Source organism: Felis catus, chromosome A1 (assembly GCF_018350175.1).
Source record: "Felis catus isolate Fca126 chromosome A1, F.catus_Fca126_mat1.0, whole genome shotgun sequence".
Classification (NCBI taxonomy): domain Eukaryota; kingdom Metazoa; phylum Chordata; class Mammalia; order Carnivora; family Felidae; genus Felis; species Felis catus.
This window is the reverse complement of record NC_058368.1, coordinates 198,621,751-198,641,116: the sequence shown is the minus strand read 5'-3', so window position 1 is coordinate 198,641,116 and position 19,366 is coordinate 198,621,751. Positions and strand designations below refer to the sequence as shown.

General features: G+C 43.4%; 1 protein-coding gene across 10 annotated transcripts in view; it reads right to left on the bottom strand.

Annotated features, from left to right (window-relative positions):
* Positions 1 to 15,061, bottom strand: part of ARL15 (ADP ribosylation factor like GTPase 15) — a 405,200-nt gene extending 390,139 nt beyond the window's left edge. For 2 of the 10 annotated variants that reach the window (XM_045037206.1, XM_045037224.1), the window contains exon 1: positions 14,876 to 15,060. In XM_045037206.1, coding sequence (XP_044893141.1) covers positions 14,876 to 14,923 — 48 coding nt within the window. In that variant the 5' untranslated portion in view covers positions 14,924 to 15,060. Of the gene's footprint in view, positions 1 to 14,875 lie in introns of all 10 variants that reach the window. The other 8 variants (XM_045037233.1, XR_006585223.1, XM_045037216.1 and 5 more) reach the window with 6 other exon arrangements.
* Positions 15,062 to 19,366: the final 4,305 nt, after the last annotated feature.

Sequence of the window (19,366 nt, the reverse complement as noted above, 5' to 3'; positions counted from 1 at the left end):
ACGCCAGTCCCTCCTCCCCAGTCTTTCCAGAGAGCCTTCTCCCATGGTACATTTCCTTAAGTTGATTAACCTTTCCAGGTGTCAGTTTTAACATCTGAAAAACAAAGCTGATGTAAGTATCTACCTCACAGGGCCCTTAGAAAGCATCACCTTCACGGTTGGCAGGCACTTAGTGAAATAAGTCAGAGAAAGGTAACTGTGGCATGAGTTCACTTATGCGGATGCAAAAAAGGCAAAAACAAGCTCATGGATACATAGAAGAGAATGGTGGTTGCCAGAGGCAGGGTTTGGAAGGTGGCAAAATGGGTCAAAGGAGTCAAAAGATAAAAACTTTGTTATAAAAAGTCCTAGGGTGCCTGGGTGGCTCAGTCGGTTAAGTGTCCGACTTTGGCTCAGGTCATGATCTCACGGTTCGTGAGTTTGAGCCCCACACCGTACTCTGTGCTGACAGCTCAGAGCCTGGAGCCTGTTTCAGATTCTGTGTATCTGTATCTCTCTCATTCTCTCTGAACAATAAACATTAAAAAAAAAAAAGTCCTAGGGATGAATGTACAGCATGGTGACTTTAGTTGAGGACACTGTATTGCATATTTGAAAGATTGTAGATCTAAGATGTTATCACAAGAAAAAAATGTAACTATATGGTGAAGAATATTAACTAGACTTATTGTGGTTTCATTTTGCAGTTTATACGAATATCATTGCGCTGTACACCTGTTACGAACATAAGGTTATATGCCAATTATACTTCAATAAAAAAAAAAACACCTGTTGATATTGGCAGGTATCTTCTGCAAGGACGGGGAGTAAGAGGAAGCCACGGAGGAGGGGTGTCTGGCACTGTTCTAGAGTACATTATTTCGGTTGATCCTCACCAAACGCAAGGAGTTATTCTTACTATCCTCCACTTTGCGAATGGAATAAAGCGAAGCACTGAGAAGGAACTTGCCAAAGATCCAGTGAAGGTGCAGTCAGGCAGCTTACCCGGCAGTTAAAATGGTAGAATCAGCAGCACTAAACCATGAAACTCCCCTCCACCTGCAAGAGCTTTGTGAAATGTCCCGTCCACTGTGCGGCCCAACTCGATTCCTGGGAGATCCTTGAGGATCTCCAGACCAGTCCTACTCCTCAAGACTCAGGGTGAGGAGTTCTAGCATCTAGCTCTACTACTCCTTGTCAAGGACATTGAGGGACCTTCACCTCATTCACTGAGCATTTTGGAATCTTGATCAGCCTCTCACTCGGAGCCCTGCCACATTCCTGATGACCTGGACATCCGTGAGCATGCTCCATCCGACACCACGGCTGTCTTTCTTCTTCCCCAACCCTTCCATCTTTTCTGCTGCTGACCAACCACAGCCACACGAGAGCTTCCCCTCCGGGAACAGCTCTACCTCTGTGATCTTAAGTTTGTAGGCCCTTTTGTCGGACCACATTGAACTCCCAATGACACACATTATTCAGCCTCAAGATACCAGTTCCTTGCACATCCTTTACTTCCTGTTTGCCCTCCTTTCAGTAACTCAGCTCACGGTCTATGGCGTCAACCATTGTCTTGCCATGGTCCTAAATTCCGCTATCCCGTTATCCACCCATTGACTCACGCTGGAAAAATCCTAAACCTTAATCTAAGTGCCTACCTCTTGAAACCTACACCCAAACAGCTATAGAGAATGGAAGAAAAAAAATTCCACCACCCTACATATTTGGGCCATTCAGTCATGGCTTTTGACGTCAACAGTCTGCAGCAACCAACACTTTGGGATCCCTGGTCATCACTCCGCCTCATACTTCACTGAAGTTTCAACCCCACTCAGCTCAAACCCCTACCCCACCATATTTCAGTCACCATCAGCAAAGTGACCTTCTCTTTTACTTCACCAGCATTTAGCCATCTCAAGTTGGGTCCCATGTAAAGAGGAAAGCCACTCCTCCAGTTCCGGCTCTGGTGTCTGTCCTTTCACGGTACCATTCCTTGACAGACTTAACTGCAGCAGTGTCCTCTTCTGACCTTCCGCTAGGCCCGAGTGTGCCCTGGCCCAGGTCAACCCTGATGCAAATCCAGCGGCCACTCTTCAGTCCCTATTTCCATGATCTCTGGGCAATACTGAACACCACTGGCCACTTCTTCCTTCTGGAAAGTCTCCCTTCTCAGCCTGACTCCACTCCCCAGGCTTCCTTTCAATCTTCCAGTCCTCTCTTAGCCTCTTTTTCTGGCTCCTTTCCTTTTTTCTGATCCCACACAAAAAAGGGAATGCCCGCTATGTGCCAGCATTAACTGAGGCACTGGGCTTCCTCGGGATTCTTCTCTTCGCACTCTACACAATCCTCCCTGGGTGAGCTTGTTCATGGCTGTGGCTTCAGGTATCATTTAAGTAGTGAAGACGGGGAGGTCAGATGTTAGCCAGACCAGAGTTCAAGTTCTGCCAGTTTCTCTTGGTACATGCTCTGTGAGTCTTTAGCCTGGATGGGAGAAGTCCAGTCACCCCGATGCAGCCTATAGGAAGACCACGTGAAGAGAGATGCCCCAGGAGTCCACAGTCCCCCGGCACCCAGCTATTTGGGGATTCCCAAACACAAATGCCAGACAAGTATATGAAGACTTGAGGTGCCCCCAGCCACCATGTGACTGTGACTTCAAAAGGGCTCCTTAGCAACAACAGCCTCGCTGAACCCAAGTTACCTCCCGATTCAGGAGTAAAATAAGTTGTTACTGCCTGAAGCCACTCTTAAGATGGTTCGTTAGCTCACTAATGGATAACCAGAACAGTGCTCAAACCAAAAGCGCTAAAATCTTTGCTCTCATCTTCTACATCCAATTACGAAATTCCGACAATCCTTAGAAGCATCTACTTTTGGGCATCCCTCCTGCTCCTACCTGGTTGTGAATACCATCATTTCATTCCAGGATCAGGATGGCATCTTCCTAACTGGCCTTCTTGCTCCGGTCTGGCCTCCCTTTCCGATCCTTCACAGTGCAGGAAGATCTGACCAGGTCACTCCAGGCAAACATTGAAAGTTCCCCTGAGGTGACCCCAGCTGGGCTCTGCAACTTCATGTGGAGCCACTGCTCTCACCTCTGCCCTAGTCACACTGAGCCCTGGGAGCTCCCTGAAGTGATGGGGTTACTTACCCCCGAGTCAGTGCACAGGCTGTTCCTTCTGCCCAGCCCTGCCTGTCACTGGGCCAACTTGCCTTCGACACTGCAGATTAAGAATGACTCCTTTGGGAAGCTCTTCTGGGCCCTCAAGTTTCCTTTCATAGGCTCCCTCAGTTACCTTTGTTTTCTTCTAAGTGGAATAGGCCACTCCAAGATGTAATTGCTTATTTTTCGCCTCCAAGAGTGGAAGTTCCCTGACAACAGGCCAATGTCTCACTCACATGTATATCCCTAGTGCCAGGGCCACATCGGAACATCAAAGGCTCATAAAAATTGGAGTTGTTTGAGTGAATGACTGAGTTGCCCTGATGCAATTTATCCCTTAAGTAAAATTAGAAGAATGGGAGAGATCACTATTCCAGGAAGGATATCGAAGGACTAAAAACTTTTGAAATGAAATAAACATTTGAGGTCACCTAATTAATCCCATCTTTTTATAGATGAAGAAACAAGTTAATGAGACTGACTGGTTTGCCCAAACCTCCACATCTGGTTGGTGGCAAAGCCAGGAACAAAATCAGGTCAATTAACTCCCATGGTACCACTTCAGCATGTCAGAATTTAAGTGAACCACACAGCTGAATAGTGCAGGAATTTCAGAATATGGCCAGGAACTTCTTCAAGTTAAAAAAAAAAAAAAAAAAAAAGCAGCTTTGGACAACTTTAAATTTCTCTGGAGTACATAGCCGTCGGAACAGGTAGACAGAAGGACGGACAATACAAGAAGTATAGGTGAAGACATAAAATAACTGGAACTCTTATACTGGTAAAAATCTAATTGGTACAACCACTTTGGAAAAGTGTTTTGCAGTTTTTAGTAAACCTGAACATAGATATACCCAACGAACCTGAAATTCCACCGTACCCAAAAGAAATTAATATTGCCACCAAAAGTATGTGCTAGAATGTTTGGACCAGATTCCAGTATCAACTGAGAATGGTCTAAATGCCCAATAATACAACAGATAGACTCATAATTACACTGCAATGAAAAATAAATTGCTGATTAATGCAAGAAGGATGAATTGTAGGCATGCTGAAAGAAGTCGTAAGTATATTTTGATTCCATTTATGTCAAGTTCAAAATCAGGCAAAACTAATGTATGTCAGTGCTGCCTGGCAAGGGACACAAGAGAGCCTTCTGGAGTACTGGAAATGTTTTACATCTCTATTTGGGGGTGATACCAAGATTCAGGTACATATATATTTATCTAGACTTGAGGCATCACTTACAGTAAAGTGCACAATTAAATTGAGTGAATGAAAATTAGAAATAAGGTATTCTATAAAGCTAGCATGCACCTGTGTTCAAGTAGTACAATGTATTCATTATCTCATTCAACCCTCAAAAAAGCCCTAAGTTTTGTAAATAAGATTGTTTACTAGTCACAAATGCGGTCTTAAAAATTCTGAATCAGAATAGGAGGGAAGGAGGGAGTAAAAAAAAAAAAAAAAAAAAATGATAGTTTAAAAAAAAAAAATCAACACTCTTTTTGGGATTTTTCTTTTTGCAAAAGAAACCAAAAACAAAAAAAAGTTTTATCCAAGGTCAAGGACAACTTTTTGATGTCTAGCTCTTAAAGAGTACACAACGTGTTCCTACACAATGTTTGGTTAACGCCACAAAAATTGTACACTGCCAGTTTTGAAGAAAACTCTCCAAGGTGTCACTGATGAGGGGCAGGAGGTGGGAGAAATCAAGGACGTACATAGAGGCTCACTTTATCTACACTTGCCTACCCCTCCTTCTATCGACGCCATTACATTGAGTCCCATGGACCCATACCAATCAGTTCAAAAAAATCTAAGGTGATTTTTTTTTTTTTTAAAGAACTTTACAGTTTCATTATGCTGTTATCACAGAGGCAAGCTCTCATGCTGTCTGAATCTTGCAAAGGAGAAAATTGTAGTTTGGAGTGATTTGTCTTAGATTAGGTTCCGGTATTTGGGGTTTTAGAAATAAGTACATTCTAAATATATACTTACATCCATACCAAAAAAGAAAAAAGAAAAAAAGAAAACCCGGAGAATGTAGGAATATCATCTTTTTATTCTGCTAGGTAATGACATTGAGAGAGACACTATCATTCACTATCATTTCAGAATAGACAGTAGATTCTAATACCTACAAAAAGTTGGAACAATATTGCAAATTTAAGTCTGTAAATTTGTAATTATTTTGCAACACTTTCCTGATTTTTCTATTTTGCTATGGACTGAGATTTGGAAAACACCTTAGATCACACAGGTAATAGGAGGAATACCTAGGAATCAAATACACAACTTCAAGGTTCTTTTCTTCTCTGCTGCAAGGATAGGTACAGTTTAAGATCACGGACATGTCACCAACCCTTATAACAACCGAGGCAACTGTGATTACTCCACTCCTCCTGACCCTCGGTTTCCCCAACCACAAGACAGGAACAAACATTCCTACACCTCTCAGGGTTGGAGAAAAGTCTAAAGGAAGAGTAGAATCCCATAGTAAGCACTTCCTGCAGAATCGGAGAGTAAATTATCAATAATCATCATCATTATCACTAACTTTATTACACAGCTTTGACTTAAACACTGGCTGATTATAACCAGGCGCTGTTCTAAGTACATTACAAATATTAACTTATTTAATCAGTGTCAAGAGCTTTAAAACGCAGGTACCTTTTGACCCTACAAATCTACTTCTAGAACTTGATCATAAAACAAAAATACCCCAGAATAGAAACACTGGATGTTATCAATCCCTTTTAGAGATTCACCATGTACATCCACATATTAAAGGCTGTGCAATAAAGAAACTTGTTTAACTTTGTCTGACCCAGTTTTTAAACTTCCTTAGCACTGGAACCCCTTTTCATACTAAGATGTATTTAAATACCACAGAACTACGACTCCTGACAATATACTAGCATAGAATATCCAGGAATTTATGCAGAATATTCAATTCAGTGTTATTTATAACAGCCCAAATTGGAATATAAAATTTTCAATGGAAAGGTGATTAGTTAAGAAAATTATGGTCAGTATTATAATGCAGAAGATCAATGAGGAGAAACTTAAATATTCACAGATGTAAAAAGCAGGTTATAAAACTCCCTTCATTACGATGCAGGGTTGAAAATGTTAACTAGTTCTTTGTCGGTTACCGGATTACAACTTTGTCCCCATCGTGCTTTCCGAATTTCCATTTACTTTAATAATAAATATGTTAGCAAAATAATCCACATCCTTACATAGGCAAGAATATGTGTATGTACATATACATATATTAGTAGGAATACAAAATGATTATCAACTGTAAGATAGGAATCCTAATACTGAAGTGCAAGCTTTATAGGATTTATTGTGTAATACGAACAAGTAAGCATGTACAAACCACGCCTCCAAACCAACACCTATTCTCTGAGCTTCTCACAAAATCCAAATAAGATCTCTACATATAGAAGCATGAATGTCATATCCAAACCAGAAATATGAAAAACCAAGTATCTACTGATACATACAAGCAACGTTTATTGATCTCGAAAACAGAAAACACGTTTCAAAAAGGGTGGTATGTTACCATTGCTGTAAAATTACATTCACCACATCGTTAGTATATTCCTTATACGTACATGCAAGTATAGAAAAGGAAAAAAACAGAATGCTTGAGAATGAAACCCACTAACTGGCACAGAGAAATGGGAGCAGCAAGCTTTAGCTCTAGCCTTAGAGTTTTTTTGTTTTTTAATTTTTTTTTTTAACATTTATTTATTTTTGAGACAGAAAGAGACAGAGAATGAACAGGGGAGGGGCAGAGAGAGAGGGAGACACAGAATCTGAAACAGGCTCCAGGCTCTGAGCTGTCAGCACAGAGCCCGACGCGGGGCTCGAACTCACGGACCGTGAGATCATGACCTGAGCTGAAGTCGGACGCCCAACCAACCAAGCCACCCAGGCGCCCCTGTTTTTTTGTTTTTTAAAGCAGAGTTTTGAAGTCAAAAATCACAAGATGGTAACAACTGTCAATCAGAGAAGTAGGTACACAGAAGTAGGTTGTGTTGCTTTCTGTATTTTCCTGAATACTTGTACTCAGAATATTTGTATTAAAAATAAAACTCTGAAAGGGTTGTATTTTGTTTTAGTTCCTGACTCCATGATCAGGGGACTGATTAGGAACAGGTATAGTCCTTCTGTGCCTCCATCGATGGTCCAGGGAAGACTTGGACAGTCATCCACTTTCCCCAAGAGTGAGGCTGGAGAGGCAGCTAACGCTGTTGAAAAACCCCCAGGAATCCCTCTTGGGGAGACACGGACACAATTACTAGGAGATAAGTCCTCAACCCTGAGAGGAGCAGTCCAGAGGTCAGAGCAGTGCTCAGCAAATCTAGGTACAAAGGAACCTGATAAATAGACCATTCTGCAAATCCAAGTTTTCAAATAGTTCCTCTCAAAACCATGTAGTTGTAATGTGGCTGTGAGCCAAAAAGCAGAACGCCAACCTTTATGCAAAAGAGTAGAGGAAAACGGATAAACAAATGAAGGCCTTGTCACCCCAAGGCACAAACTCAGGCAGTTGCCCCAGCAGGAACTGGGCTATCCCTGAACTCCTAGGAGGGCTTCTCCCGAGAAACCAAGTGACCACAATCAAGTGAGCCCTCAATCGCCAGCACTGTGTCTATGATTCATGCGGCCCCTCTCATCCTCTCGACAACTATTATTAGGTGGGCGGTCCTAAGGGCTTCTAAGCATGGGCTTGGAATCCGCCAAGCCAGACTCACTGGCTAGCTAACACTCCACTGGCCAATATGCCACCGTCCTGAACTTCAAGTTCCCTCTTTCCTAAAGCAGTGTTTTTGTAAGATGGTAGCATCTGATCAACAGGACTGATGGGGAGATTAAGTCAGGTGACAAGAGTGAAACACTCCGCACCACACTTGGTACACAGTCCCCTCTTTGATTCTGGTGGTGGGCAAGAGGGTCAGGGACCCTGCCCTGATGCAGGTGACAGAATAGCCATCACCCTGGGCCACTCAAGGGAGAGTCACACATCGTTGGCACTAGAAGTCAGAAGTGGCTACCTCATGTGTGAGGCCCAGTGCAAAATGAAAATGTTTGCAAAGCGTCACAAATTAAGAAGATAGTAACCCCAGAGCATTAAAGGAAGCGTGGGGCCCTTCTAAATGGGGCCCCCATGGCCACACGCCCTTGAAGACAGCCCCGCTAGAAGTCCATGTGCTCAAACACTTCGCAGACACTTGAAAATGAAGGTCGACAAGCACGGAGCTTCCTAAACTCATCCAAACGCTTGAAGCATTTGGGGAGATGCCAGGGGGAGAGCCACAGCATAACGAAAGGGGGCTGAGGCTTGAAAATAGAAGCCCATCGTTAATTCAATTTGTGAGAAGTTATCAGAAAAAATACTGTTTGTTCTCCGTGACAGTTAGCAGACCTCGCTAAAAGTCTTTCCAGTCTACAAATTCTTAAAAACAAAGCCAAACAAAACAAATACATTCTTTATACTTAATATCAGGGGGCTGTGCCCAACTGAAATCTGTAAGCAAGAGGCTACGTGGGGCCTAGGGTCTGCTAGGGACAGCCTCCCTCCCCAGGCAGCACTTGGTAAAGGAGCATAGAGGACCTCAGAAAAACTGGCAAATACCTCCTCCATCTCAGTGACCTCTTCAGAAAAGAACTGGGGCTTGTGACAGGGAAGAAGGTGCTCCTGAAGTGACAGCAGGGGGCTAACAGGGTTGCCCAGAAATCCATTTGTGGTCACTTGATGAAACATTAGATGCTGACGGTCACCTCAGTGACCAGAGTCAGGACACTAGGGGGCAGGAAGCTCTGGACACATTTTTAATATTTATTTTGAGAAACAGAACACGCATGCAAACAGGGGAGGGGCAGAGAGAGAGAGAGAGAGAGAGAGAGAGAGAGAATCTGAAACAGGCTCCGAGCTGTCAGCATGGAATGGGATGCTGCAGGGGCTCGATCCCACAAACTGTGAGATCATGACCTGAGCTGAAATCAAGAGCCAGATGCTCGACTGAGCCCCCCCTCCCCGACTCCCCCTACATCACAGTGCTTTCTATCCCGCCTTCTCCTTAACACTCCATTTAGCATGGCCAAGTCCTTGAGAACAAGAGAATGTCAATCAGTCTCTTCAAGTCTCCTGGTGTTTTACCCTTTACTTAAGCAGCAGCACAGTATTTACGTGAAAAACATTGTTAAGAATCTCAACCATCTCCCGATAGCTTTAACACCAAGCTGGGAGGAAGTCCGCAAGCCCAGCTCTATTACTTGCTAGCTGTGTCAAACTGGGGAAACCACCTCTCTACTGAGACTCATTTTAATACCATTTCTCAGGAAAGTGCTTACAACGCTGTCTGGCTCATAGTAAGTGCTCAGTAAATGTTAACTGATTTATCCTCGTAACTCATACTTAACTCCCCACACACACCCCCACCATGCCAACAAGCACGTGGCTTAGGCTTCCGGAGGGCATCAATCATTTCTCCTGTGGGTCTTTTCCTAGGAGTCTATTTCAAGACTCAACACCGCAGCAATGGGGTTGCTTGGGTGGCTCAGACTATTAAAGCATCTGTCTCCTGGTTTTGGCTTAGGTCATGATCTCTTGTCTTTGTGATGTCAGGGCATCAGGCTCTGTGATGTCAGGGCAGAGCCTGCTTGGAATTCATAGTCTCCTACTGGCGCTCTCTCCTCTTTCTCTGCCCCTCCCCCCCACTCACAAGGTCTTTCTCAAAATAAACCTTAAAAACAAAAAAACAAAAAAAAAAAGGACTGCAGCAACAGAATCTCCAGAACCAGAGCTAATGCCTCTACATCAGAGTTACTGCTTAATGGTACAGATGTTCAACCATTTTTGCAATGACAACTCCAGATGGTTAATCTGCATTTGAATTATTTTAATCTTATGATTAATAAAAGAATATTTACATGGCTAATCCAATTACAGTTAGGACTAAACAATGTTTGGCCTGTGTGTTACAGTCAATTTGACCACAGTCCGAACACATAGCTTATGTTCAGAGTCCTTCAGAGTTAAAAAGCAGCACACTTTTTAAACATAATGAAACACCAGATAAAATCCTAATGTGCCTTCACCCCTTTTTTTCAAATGGGCACATTTACAACTTACTAGAACCTATAGGCTCCATTCTTTGAAGTACATCAGGAGTTCCTGTTCTTGGTTGGTTAGTCAGCCCAAGTTCCATCACCATTTACAGAATAAAAACCAAACTACCTTCTCAATCTTCCCCACTGACACATAAATCTTTCTAACGGCAGGTACAGCCTAGGACCAAAAAACTAGGCTGGGTTCACCAATCTCTACAAGAAATCTAGAACCCTGGCCTTAAATTCAAAGACAATATATAAATGCAGTGATCACTGGTTGACCACTAAAAATGCTGGATTAGTCATGGCTGCTAATTGTCACATTTTCAAGTCTAACTCTGCATTTTAGTTCACAAGAAAACAAAGACACATAAGATGAGAAACCTAGGAGAAAGCCAAGGAGCACATTAGAAGCTGTCTCCTCTCCTATGCACCTTATGCAACCTGTCCTGCCACAGACTCCCCTAGAGCCACGTGCCTGGCAGTCCCACAGCCAAGGGGATCTCAGCAGGGAGCTCGTCCCCCATGACTTTCAGGGCCATGCACAAAGCAGGGGTTCCATAAATATTTGTTGAATGGATTAATGAAAATATCTAAAGGTGGTTTATTTTCATAAGTATTAAACAAGCAACGGTCTTGTGACATCCTACTTGCTGATTACTGCTCCAAACCTTTCCACATCCTGGCACTAGTTTAAAAGTTAGCCCGATATTTACCAGTGAGAGGTCGTTAAGGTCTTAAGGTTTAACAATAAGTAATGTAATCACGATACATTAACATTTCATATCTGAAAAACAATGTGCTGTTTATATAAAGCCCTTTCCCTCCATGATCTCATTTAATCATCACGGGCAGGATACAAAGCAGAAAGTTTTATGGTTTTGATGCCAGGACGAGGAAAAAGGTAAAATCCTCACCAATCAATGGGAGTGAAGACAAAGAAAATTTGAAACTGAAAGAAATCTAGAAGTTCTTGTGCAACCTCCCAGGAAAACCCGGTAGATGTGTCTCTCTTTCACTACAACTTGATTTTCTCCTGCCTTATTCAAAAACCTCTGCACGTGGTCTTGCTAGGTCTACCTGTCAAAAGAGAGTAAGATTTGTATTTCTCTGATGATGAGTGCTGTTGAGCATCTTTTCACATGCCTGCTGGCCATCCGGAGGTCTTCTTTGGAAACGTGTCCATCCATGTCTTCTGCCCATTTCTTCAATGAATTATTTGGTTTGGGGGTGAAATAAGTCAGGCAGAGAAAGACAAACATCCTGGGATTTCATTCATATGTGGAATTTAAGAAACACAATAGAACTGAGGGTTGCTGGAGGGGAGGTGGGTAGGGGGATGGACTAAATGGGTGATGGGCATTAAGGAGGATACTTGCTGGGATAAGCCTGGGTGTGGTACGTAAGTGATGAATTACTGGGTTCTACTCCTGAAACCAGCACTACACTAGAGTTTAAATAAGTTAACAACAACAGAAAAAGGGCAAGATGCTGGTCCTGCCTATTGGAACAGGAACAAAATCTTTACCCACAGACCTGACACATGTGAACATAGCCTTTAAGGTCCATCATGAAAATGGAGAAAAGGTATGTGACTTCCTACAACAATTTTCTTAACTGGAAAACATGAGATTTTTATATTTAAATTGCCACCAGGCTACACAAATAATCTTGATAATCTTGAAGTGTAAAGGATACATTCTGCATTCCCTAGAACAAAACACCTAATCCAAACAGATTTTATCTGGTCTCAGCTTAGAAGCTGGTGAGAAAAGTAGAATTGTCCCTCTGTCTCATTCATTTCAAATACTGAACACTGGCTGATATTTAATTATTTAGAATTAGCAAGTTAGCTACTATATCTCTGAACTGAAATTAAAAACCCTGTCTTAAATATTAAGGCATCATCCCTGTTCCTCGCCCTATTGGTCACCTCTGAGAATATTTAAGACAAAAGCAACCTCAAAGAACAGAGAGCTTCATTTGTTTTAATATCCACAGTCCTATTAAAAGCTGTTAAAAATAGCACCTGTACCTTTCTCTGTTCTACTCTCCTCCAAATCTAAAAGGTTAAGTGATGACATGCCATCCAAAGAATAATGGACAATACATACAGCTCCCTCTTCCAGTTTCCAACAGCAGCAAGCAAAGTCAAGTACCTGATTAAAAAAGAAAAGACAGCACACACCAGTATTCCTGTCAAGTGCACGGACAGGGAGCTCGCTCTAGCCCACAAGCTCAGCAAAATCCGAAGAGCCAAACTCTTAATGAAAGGAGCATTTTTTTTTTTTCCTGGAAGTCAAAGAACTTGGGAGTTGGTTTTAAAAATGAGATCCCAAATGCAGTCAACAGAATTGTTTTTTTTTTCCCCCTAGAAACTGGTTTTTAATACACACCACATAAAGATTATATACAGGCAAATAAGTCCATTTGAAAGGCAAGAAGAAAGGAATGATGTGTGGCACCTCATTATTTCAGAGTTGATAAGAAGTAAACACAAAAGACCACCTCGGGAGAGGTGCGTCTTTTTAACTGAAAAATTAGATGGGAAAATTGGACTTCATCCTTAAGGCTTTTCTTAAGTGTTTTCACAGGGGATACTTGGCACACTCATAAAAACTGACTTACTTCCTTTAAGACTTTTCTCATCTCCAATGAGTAGCCAATGATTTTTATGTAACAGTTTCACTACAGCTGTGATTTTTTTTTTAAAGCTTAAAGGGACAAAATGATATTTTTAGTACCAATGCAATAGGACGTGTGGGGGCGTGGCAGGTAAAAATCAAAAAGCTGTGTCAAATTTGGGGCCCAGTGATTGTACAACAAACCTATTAAATTGACATAGAAATGAATCTACTTTTAAGGTACCCTAAAGCCCCACAAACATTCATTCACCAACTTCAGACAATCCACCTAAGTAATAAACCAATTTTCAACCCCCAACCCCCAAGTGGTTAGGTGGTTTTGGCACCTCAGCTTTGTGATGCTATTGGTAAATTTAAAATTCACCCAGTAAAAGAAATAAATATAATGGTCAGAACCACCTGACTTCCTATTTAGGCACTACTTAAGTATCCAATATTAGCTTTCAGTAGTACAGGTAATTACCTTTCATATTTGATAATTATCCCAACAAACTCTGGCTTTGAGAACTGCAAAACAAAACCAGAGCATTGGATTTTACAAGACAGGCTACAAAATAATCAGTTATTTAATTCAGAAAACCTAAGGAACACTTGGCAACTCTTAACCTACATGACACTTCGAATTTTAAAGAACACTCACAATCAGATAACCTCCTTAAACTGGCTCCAGTTGTGGGTGGATAATGTCCCTTTATCACAAAGATAACTGACATCAACGAATGATCAGAATTCCAACTCAGAATTTTTTGTCTCTGCTCCACACACAAGGTCATGCATAAACTTCAACCAGCATCCTCCCCCACAAAAAACACAAAAACAAACAAACAACATCAAACCACTAAGCTTTAGGGGAAACCTCTCTTTCACATAAACTAGAATGAGTCCAAATACGAGAAAGCATTACAAAACCAGCCCGTATCCAGCGTTTCTTGATCATGAAAGCATTCACAGTCTTTCTTAGAACAGCATTAAGTTTAATTCCTAGAAGGCACTAGCAAATCTCTGCCAGGCCAATCTACAATCAACCGTCTGCATGTGTCCAACAAGATCACAGAAGGGTCAGTGTTTTTAGCCAGCTACTTCAACTCTGCGTAACAGCGGTAACAAGGTAAACCTGGTAATTGTATAGGACTGAACACAGTCAATGTCAGTGAGGATCCCCCTAACACAAACATGCAGCTCTAGGGAAATAGAATTTCTGGAACAATACATGATGCTTGCATAATTCCACAAAAACTCGAGTTCATTATCAAAATAATGTCCAGCCCCAGCATTGTGCTGACACTTCCCACCTAAACTTCTCAGCACAAGCCCGGCCTAAAAAGCACAGCTGGGATCCAGGGCATAAGCCACATGCACCCACCACAACAACGGTGGGACAATGCCTGCCCTTACCCAGTCCCGACAGGACTGCGATGTAGTTTAGTCCCGTCTACTTTACGGTAATGTGCTTTTAAAACCTCACCGCGGCCGAGGTCATAGCTTTAGAGATCTAATAACAACCAAATGACTGGGGCTGCCGGGCACTTAGTAAGCCATTCTGGTTATGGCTCTTTAATAGTACCTGGAGTTCTGCTAAAAGAGAGAGCAGAAAACTCCTACCTCCCGGGAAAGAAAGTCCTCTGCAGGGAGCGCAGAGGGAAGCAAAGAGCCCGATTTCGGGCAGGGGACGCCCCCACCTCCGCGGCCCCTTCTCCCTGGCAGCCCCAGCACGCCCCTCTCCCCGCAGCGCGGTGGCCGGGGCCGCACCTTTACCTGTCAGCTCCGCCACCCATCTCTGCCCCGCCAGTCGACCCTCCGAGTCCCAGCAAAGCTCTAGAGCAGGCTGCAGGAGAAAGAACCCCAAAGGCATCCCATCCCAAAGAAAGAAAGCAAAAAGGCTGTTCCTCCAGGCGGAGGGACATCGGGCACGTCGGACCCAAGAGGCGACACGCCACCCCTGCCCCGCACCTACCAGATAATCCATGTACAGAAACGCCTCAGTTATTCGGAGATCAGACATCCGGCAGCCTAAAGCATCCGGAACGGCTCCGAACCCGGAAAAAAAAGCAGCTTCTCTGGCTGCGAGCGAGCAGCCCCTGAAAAAGCCAGCAACAACGAAAATAGCCGAGAGCGGCCGAGCAGCCGAAGATTACACAAGGGGCGCGGCGATTGGCCGGGCGGGCGGGCAGAAGGAAAGGAGAGCGCTCATTGGCTGCGGTGCCTATAAAAAGCGGGCCACTGCGGGTGGCAGGAGAGAAGCGCGGGAGCGGCCAGGGCGCTGGTTCCTGTGAGCCGGGTGGAGGAGGGCGGGGGCTAGGGCTGCGCAGGCGGAAGAGCGAGCCGGGAAGAGCGGAAAATCTGCCGGTGCTGCAACTGCCCGAGTTCTGCGTGCTTCCGTAGCCGCCTATTCGGGGTAGAGCGGGGCCGAACTGCGCTCCAGTGCACAAGAACCGTGGTGTCCCCTCCCACCCCCGGTAGGAAGCCAGTCCTGAATCGGGAGGCGTGGTAGCCACCGACACCTAACGCCACTCTCCGGAGTGATTTCCTGCGGCCTCTGCGGCCTCAAGAGAGCACTGAAGGGGAGCTTAAGGAATGTACTCGGCACAAGCAGGCCTGTCACAGGGGCAGCCCCTCCCGAACTCGGTGACGTGAATCTTGGAAGCGGACAGCTCCAGCCTGAAGTCTCTCAGGGTACACAGCAGCTTAGCGCACACAGCCAGAGGTAACCCAAGAAGCTCCCTTAGAACACCAGGTTGTCCTCAGAATTCACTCTCCACCGTGGGAGAAGAAAAAAGTTGAGGGTAGTAGACCTCAAACACCAGAAAGAAACGGTAAGGTCTTTGCATGCTCTGAGTCCAGTTACACCGAACACAAATCCATCACCCCTAAAGAAAATGAGCAATCGAACAAGCAGCTCTCTGACAAGACCCATGTAATACGGTATTGCTGCCCTGGGTAAGAAGTAAGAGCATAAGCAGGCGCCTTTCCTGGTAAGTAACTTGGAAATTGGCATGGGAATTTTGCCATTCTATTAAGGGGGCGGGGGTGCTGTGTCAGTCGAGAAGTTAGAGAAGAACACAAAAACACGGGTTTTTTTGTTTGTTTGTTTTTGTTTTTTGTTTTGTTTTTGTAAGATTTAGCCTAGGAACAACCACACAATGCCAGACACAGCAACTTAGGCTCACATGACCGGTGAAGTACCGCAACAGCCTGCTCCCCACCCCTGCATAGCTTGAGAATGAAGGGATTGCTCTCACCTATATTAATAATTAGGGCTTCCATACAATAATGTATAAAATGTCAAACTTCAACTTTCTGAACAGACTGCCTGACTGTATAAATCTATTAGGGGATGAATTTGTATTTTCCCCTCAACTTGGCACCTTCCCTTTTTGCATCTTCAAACATGGATTTCCATACTGAAAGCTTACCTGCACCTGCTAAAACAGTTAATTAGGTAACAATGGAATTCACCCCAAATATGCAAGAAGGGAGTGCAGACCCTCAGAGGGAGCTTCAGGTTAGTAAGCCATGTGATGGGGGGGTATTTGATCTCCTCTCTCTCAACCTGTTTCTTCTACCAAACAGTGAGAATTCCTGTGGCCAGAGGATTTTTTTAACTAAAGGCCAAATATACACTTAGTACAGAACGTGACTTTGTTGATCCAACGTATACACAAGATTGAGTAAATTGAACTTCTGCAGAAATTTCAGTGACTTTTGCCTATGTAGGAGCTAACTTAACTCAGTTGCCTTAAACCATTAAATCAATTTTGATTGATTTATCCTAAGGCCAAGAACATGTGGATTTAGAAGAAATTGTGACCTGGATTCTAAGGTGATGGACTTCCCTAAATGTACAGCACAATTGGTTGAAATTGCAGACGTGGAAGTCCTTTTCAATTTGCTAGCAAAGATCATTCAAACCGATCAGAAACCTTTTGGGTTTGATTTTTCCCTTTCCTTGAGTAAGCATATTGAAAATAAGATAAAGGGCTTGAGTTAGCAAAGAGACACCTTATGGTCCATGGTCTCGGTGATATTTGAGGTCTTGACGACTGGCCAAGTCAGACTCTGAAACAGCCTGTCAGTTTCTATGCAGGGGAAGAGAACCACTCAGGAGCAGCTGCCTTCTGCCTTTCCTTTAAAAGCTAACCTTAGTGGGCGCCTGCGTGGTTCAGTCAGTTAAGTGTCCAACTCTTGGTTACAGCTCGGGTCATGAACTCGCGGTTTGTGGGCTCGAGCCCCGCATGTGGCTCCATGCGGACAGTGCGGAGCCTGCTTGAGATTCTCTCTCCCTGCCTGCCCCTCCCTGCTCACTCTGTCTCTTAAAATAAACTTGAAATAAAATAAAATAAAACTTAACCTTAAAGAATCCTGAACAGAAGCTTTTTAGGCTAAACATAGTTTAACCTACTTCTCAGAACGAGTAAATGGACTCAAAGCAGGGAGATGAAAGAATTTGTTCCCAGTTCCAAAGGCTGCACCATAGTATTTACCATATTCCATACCATTTGTATATTATGACTCACACCAAGGAAAAACTTGTGTTTGATGTACTAAAAAATCCTATATTGCCTTTTGGAAAAGCATCTCAACCTAAAGCTTCAGAACTCCATATGGAGCACATTTTTCCGATTAGGTGCTACTCTTCTGGGATGTATATAAAACTTTGTGCAGAGGAGAGAGGCTACCTTGATTATTTGGTATGAACAGATCCCACACTTCCCACTCTGTGCAGCTGCAGTCTTAGCTGATAGCTGTTGCTATTGCGTAGCCACCCCAATATGTGCTTTAGAAAAGTGTGTAGAGGTTAGAATGTGCTCACCTCACTATGTGCCAATTAACAGGCTGCAGTCTTGAATAAGACGTGGTCCAGTAATGTAGCTGCCTTTGCTGTAACAAGAACGACCCTCTTCCAGACACCTAAGAAAACCTATAAACTCATGAGGCAGTCGCATTACCACACAGATTGTGAGGAAAGAGCCGGTCACTGTTGCTTGTTAAGAGCAAGGAGAAATTCTTGTGACAGTCCATAGTCTACAAGTCTATAAAGACTGCTGACTAGCCAGATTTAGAGAAAAGTTTGTTGAAGCGTCGTTTGTAGGAAACAAATGCATGTTTCCAACTTGGTCTCCCAATTTCTACCATCCAGGAAAAAACAGTACATCCATGGCAATTACCATCTACTTTTTTTGTTGTTCGACGTGATTTATGGAAAAATATAATCTTTGCTAGTTTTGTATCATGCACTCACTTTACATAAACTTCACTATATCCTGGAACTTCATAAATGTTTCATGGCTATATACAGCTCTACTATAGAGATGTACTATGATAAATTCCTTATTAGGTACTATTGTTAATATTACAGTGAATGTTTGCTTATAGGATTGTCCACATCTCTTTATAAGAATTATCCTAAGAATATTCTAGAAATGAGTTATTGGTACAGAGGGTATGAGCACTTTTAAAACTTTACTAGCTTATAGGCTTCCTTCCCCTGGCCCCAACTCCAAAGCAGGCAATGCTTCTCTTGCCTCATTCTTGCTTTGAGTATATCCTTTAATAGCTGAGAGATGGTGTATTTCATTAGAAAGACTCTTAAACCACGGATCTTCTTTTTCAGAAGTGGTGGTATCCAGACACTAAATTCTGCAGAGGTCACTGGGCACTTTGCCCATTTACTGCTTCCAATAACTTCTAGGACCTTAATATTTTCTTCTCAGCCCTGCTTTTCTTGTTCTAGGTGGTCAACCATTCACCCACCTCCAGCCACCTCTGATTTACCCCAAACCTCTTCTCTGCTTCCTATACTTGAAAGGAGTACCATTATGTCCTAGAGGATGAACCTCCTATGAAGCTAACACAACTTGATTCATAAGTGGAAGAGGTCAGAAGGAGGGTAGAGGCTTGAATTAAGAGTAGGGTTTTCCAGGGGCACCTGGGTGGCTCAGTCAGTTGAGCGTACAACTTCAGCACAGGAGGGGATCTCACGGTTTGTGAGTTCGAGCCCTGCATCAGGCTCACTGCTGATGGAGCCTACTTTGGATCCTCTGTCCCCCTCGCTCTCTGCCCCTCCCCGACATGTGCTCAAAAATAAACAAACCAAAAAAAAGGATTTTCTGCTCCTGGCATAGTCATGGTGGCCTACAAAGTACAGGGAACCCTACTTGTAATGGATTCTTGCAGCTAGGAAGTTTTAAGTCTAAAACATCTCCATGTCAGCTTAAACTAGTTTTGTCTCCAGCAAGCTGATGTTCAAGTCTCACATGTCTAGGTTTTAAAGATTAGTGGCCTGGCAATCATGAACATTTGCTACTTAACTAAAGGAGCTTGGGTAGGTCACTCGTTCCTTCCAGGTTTCTGTTTACTCAAATGTAAAATAGAGTTGCACTAATCACCGATGATTAAGGACCCTTTGGGATCTAGAAGTCTATACTCCTGGTTGGGGGGCAAGGAT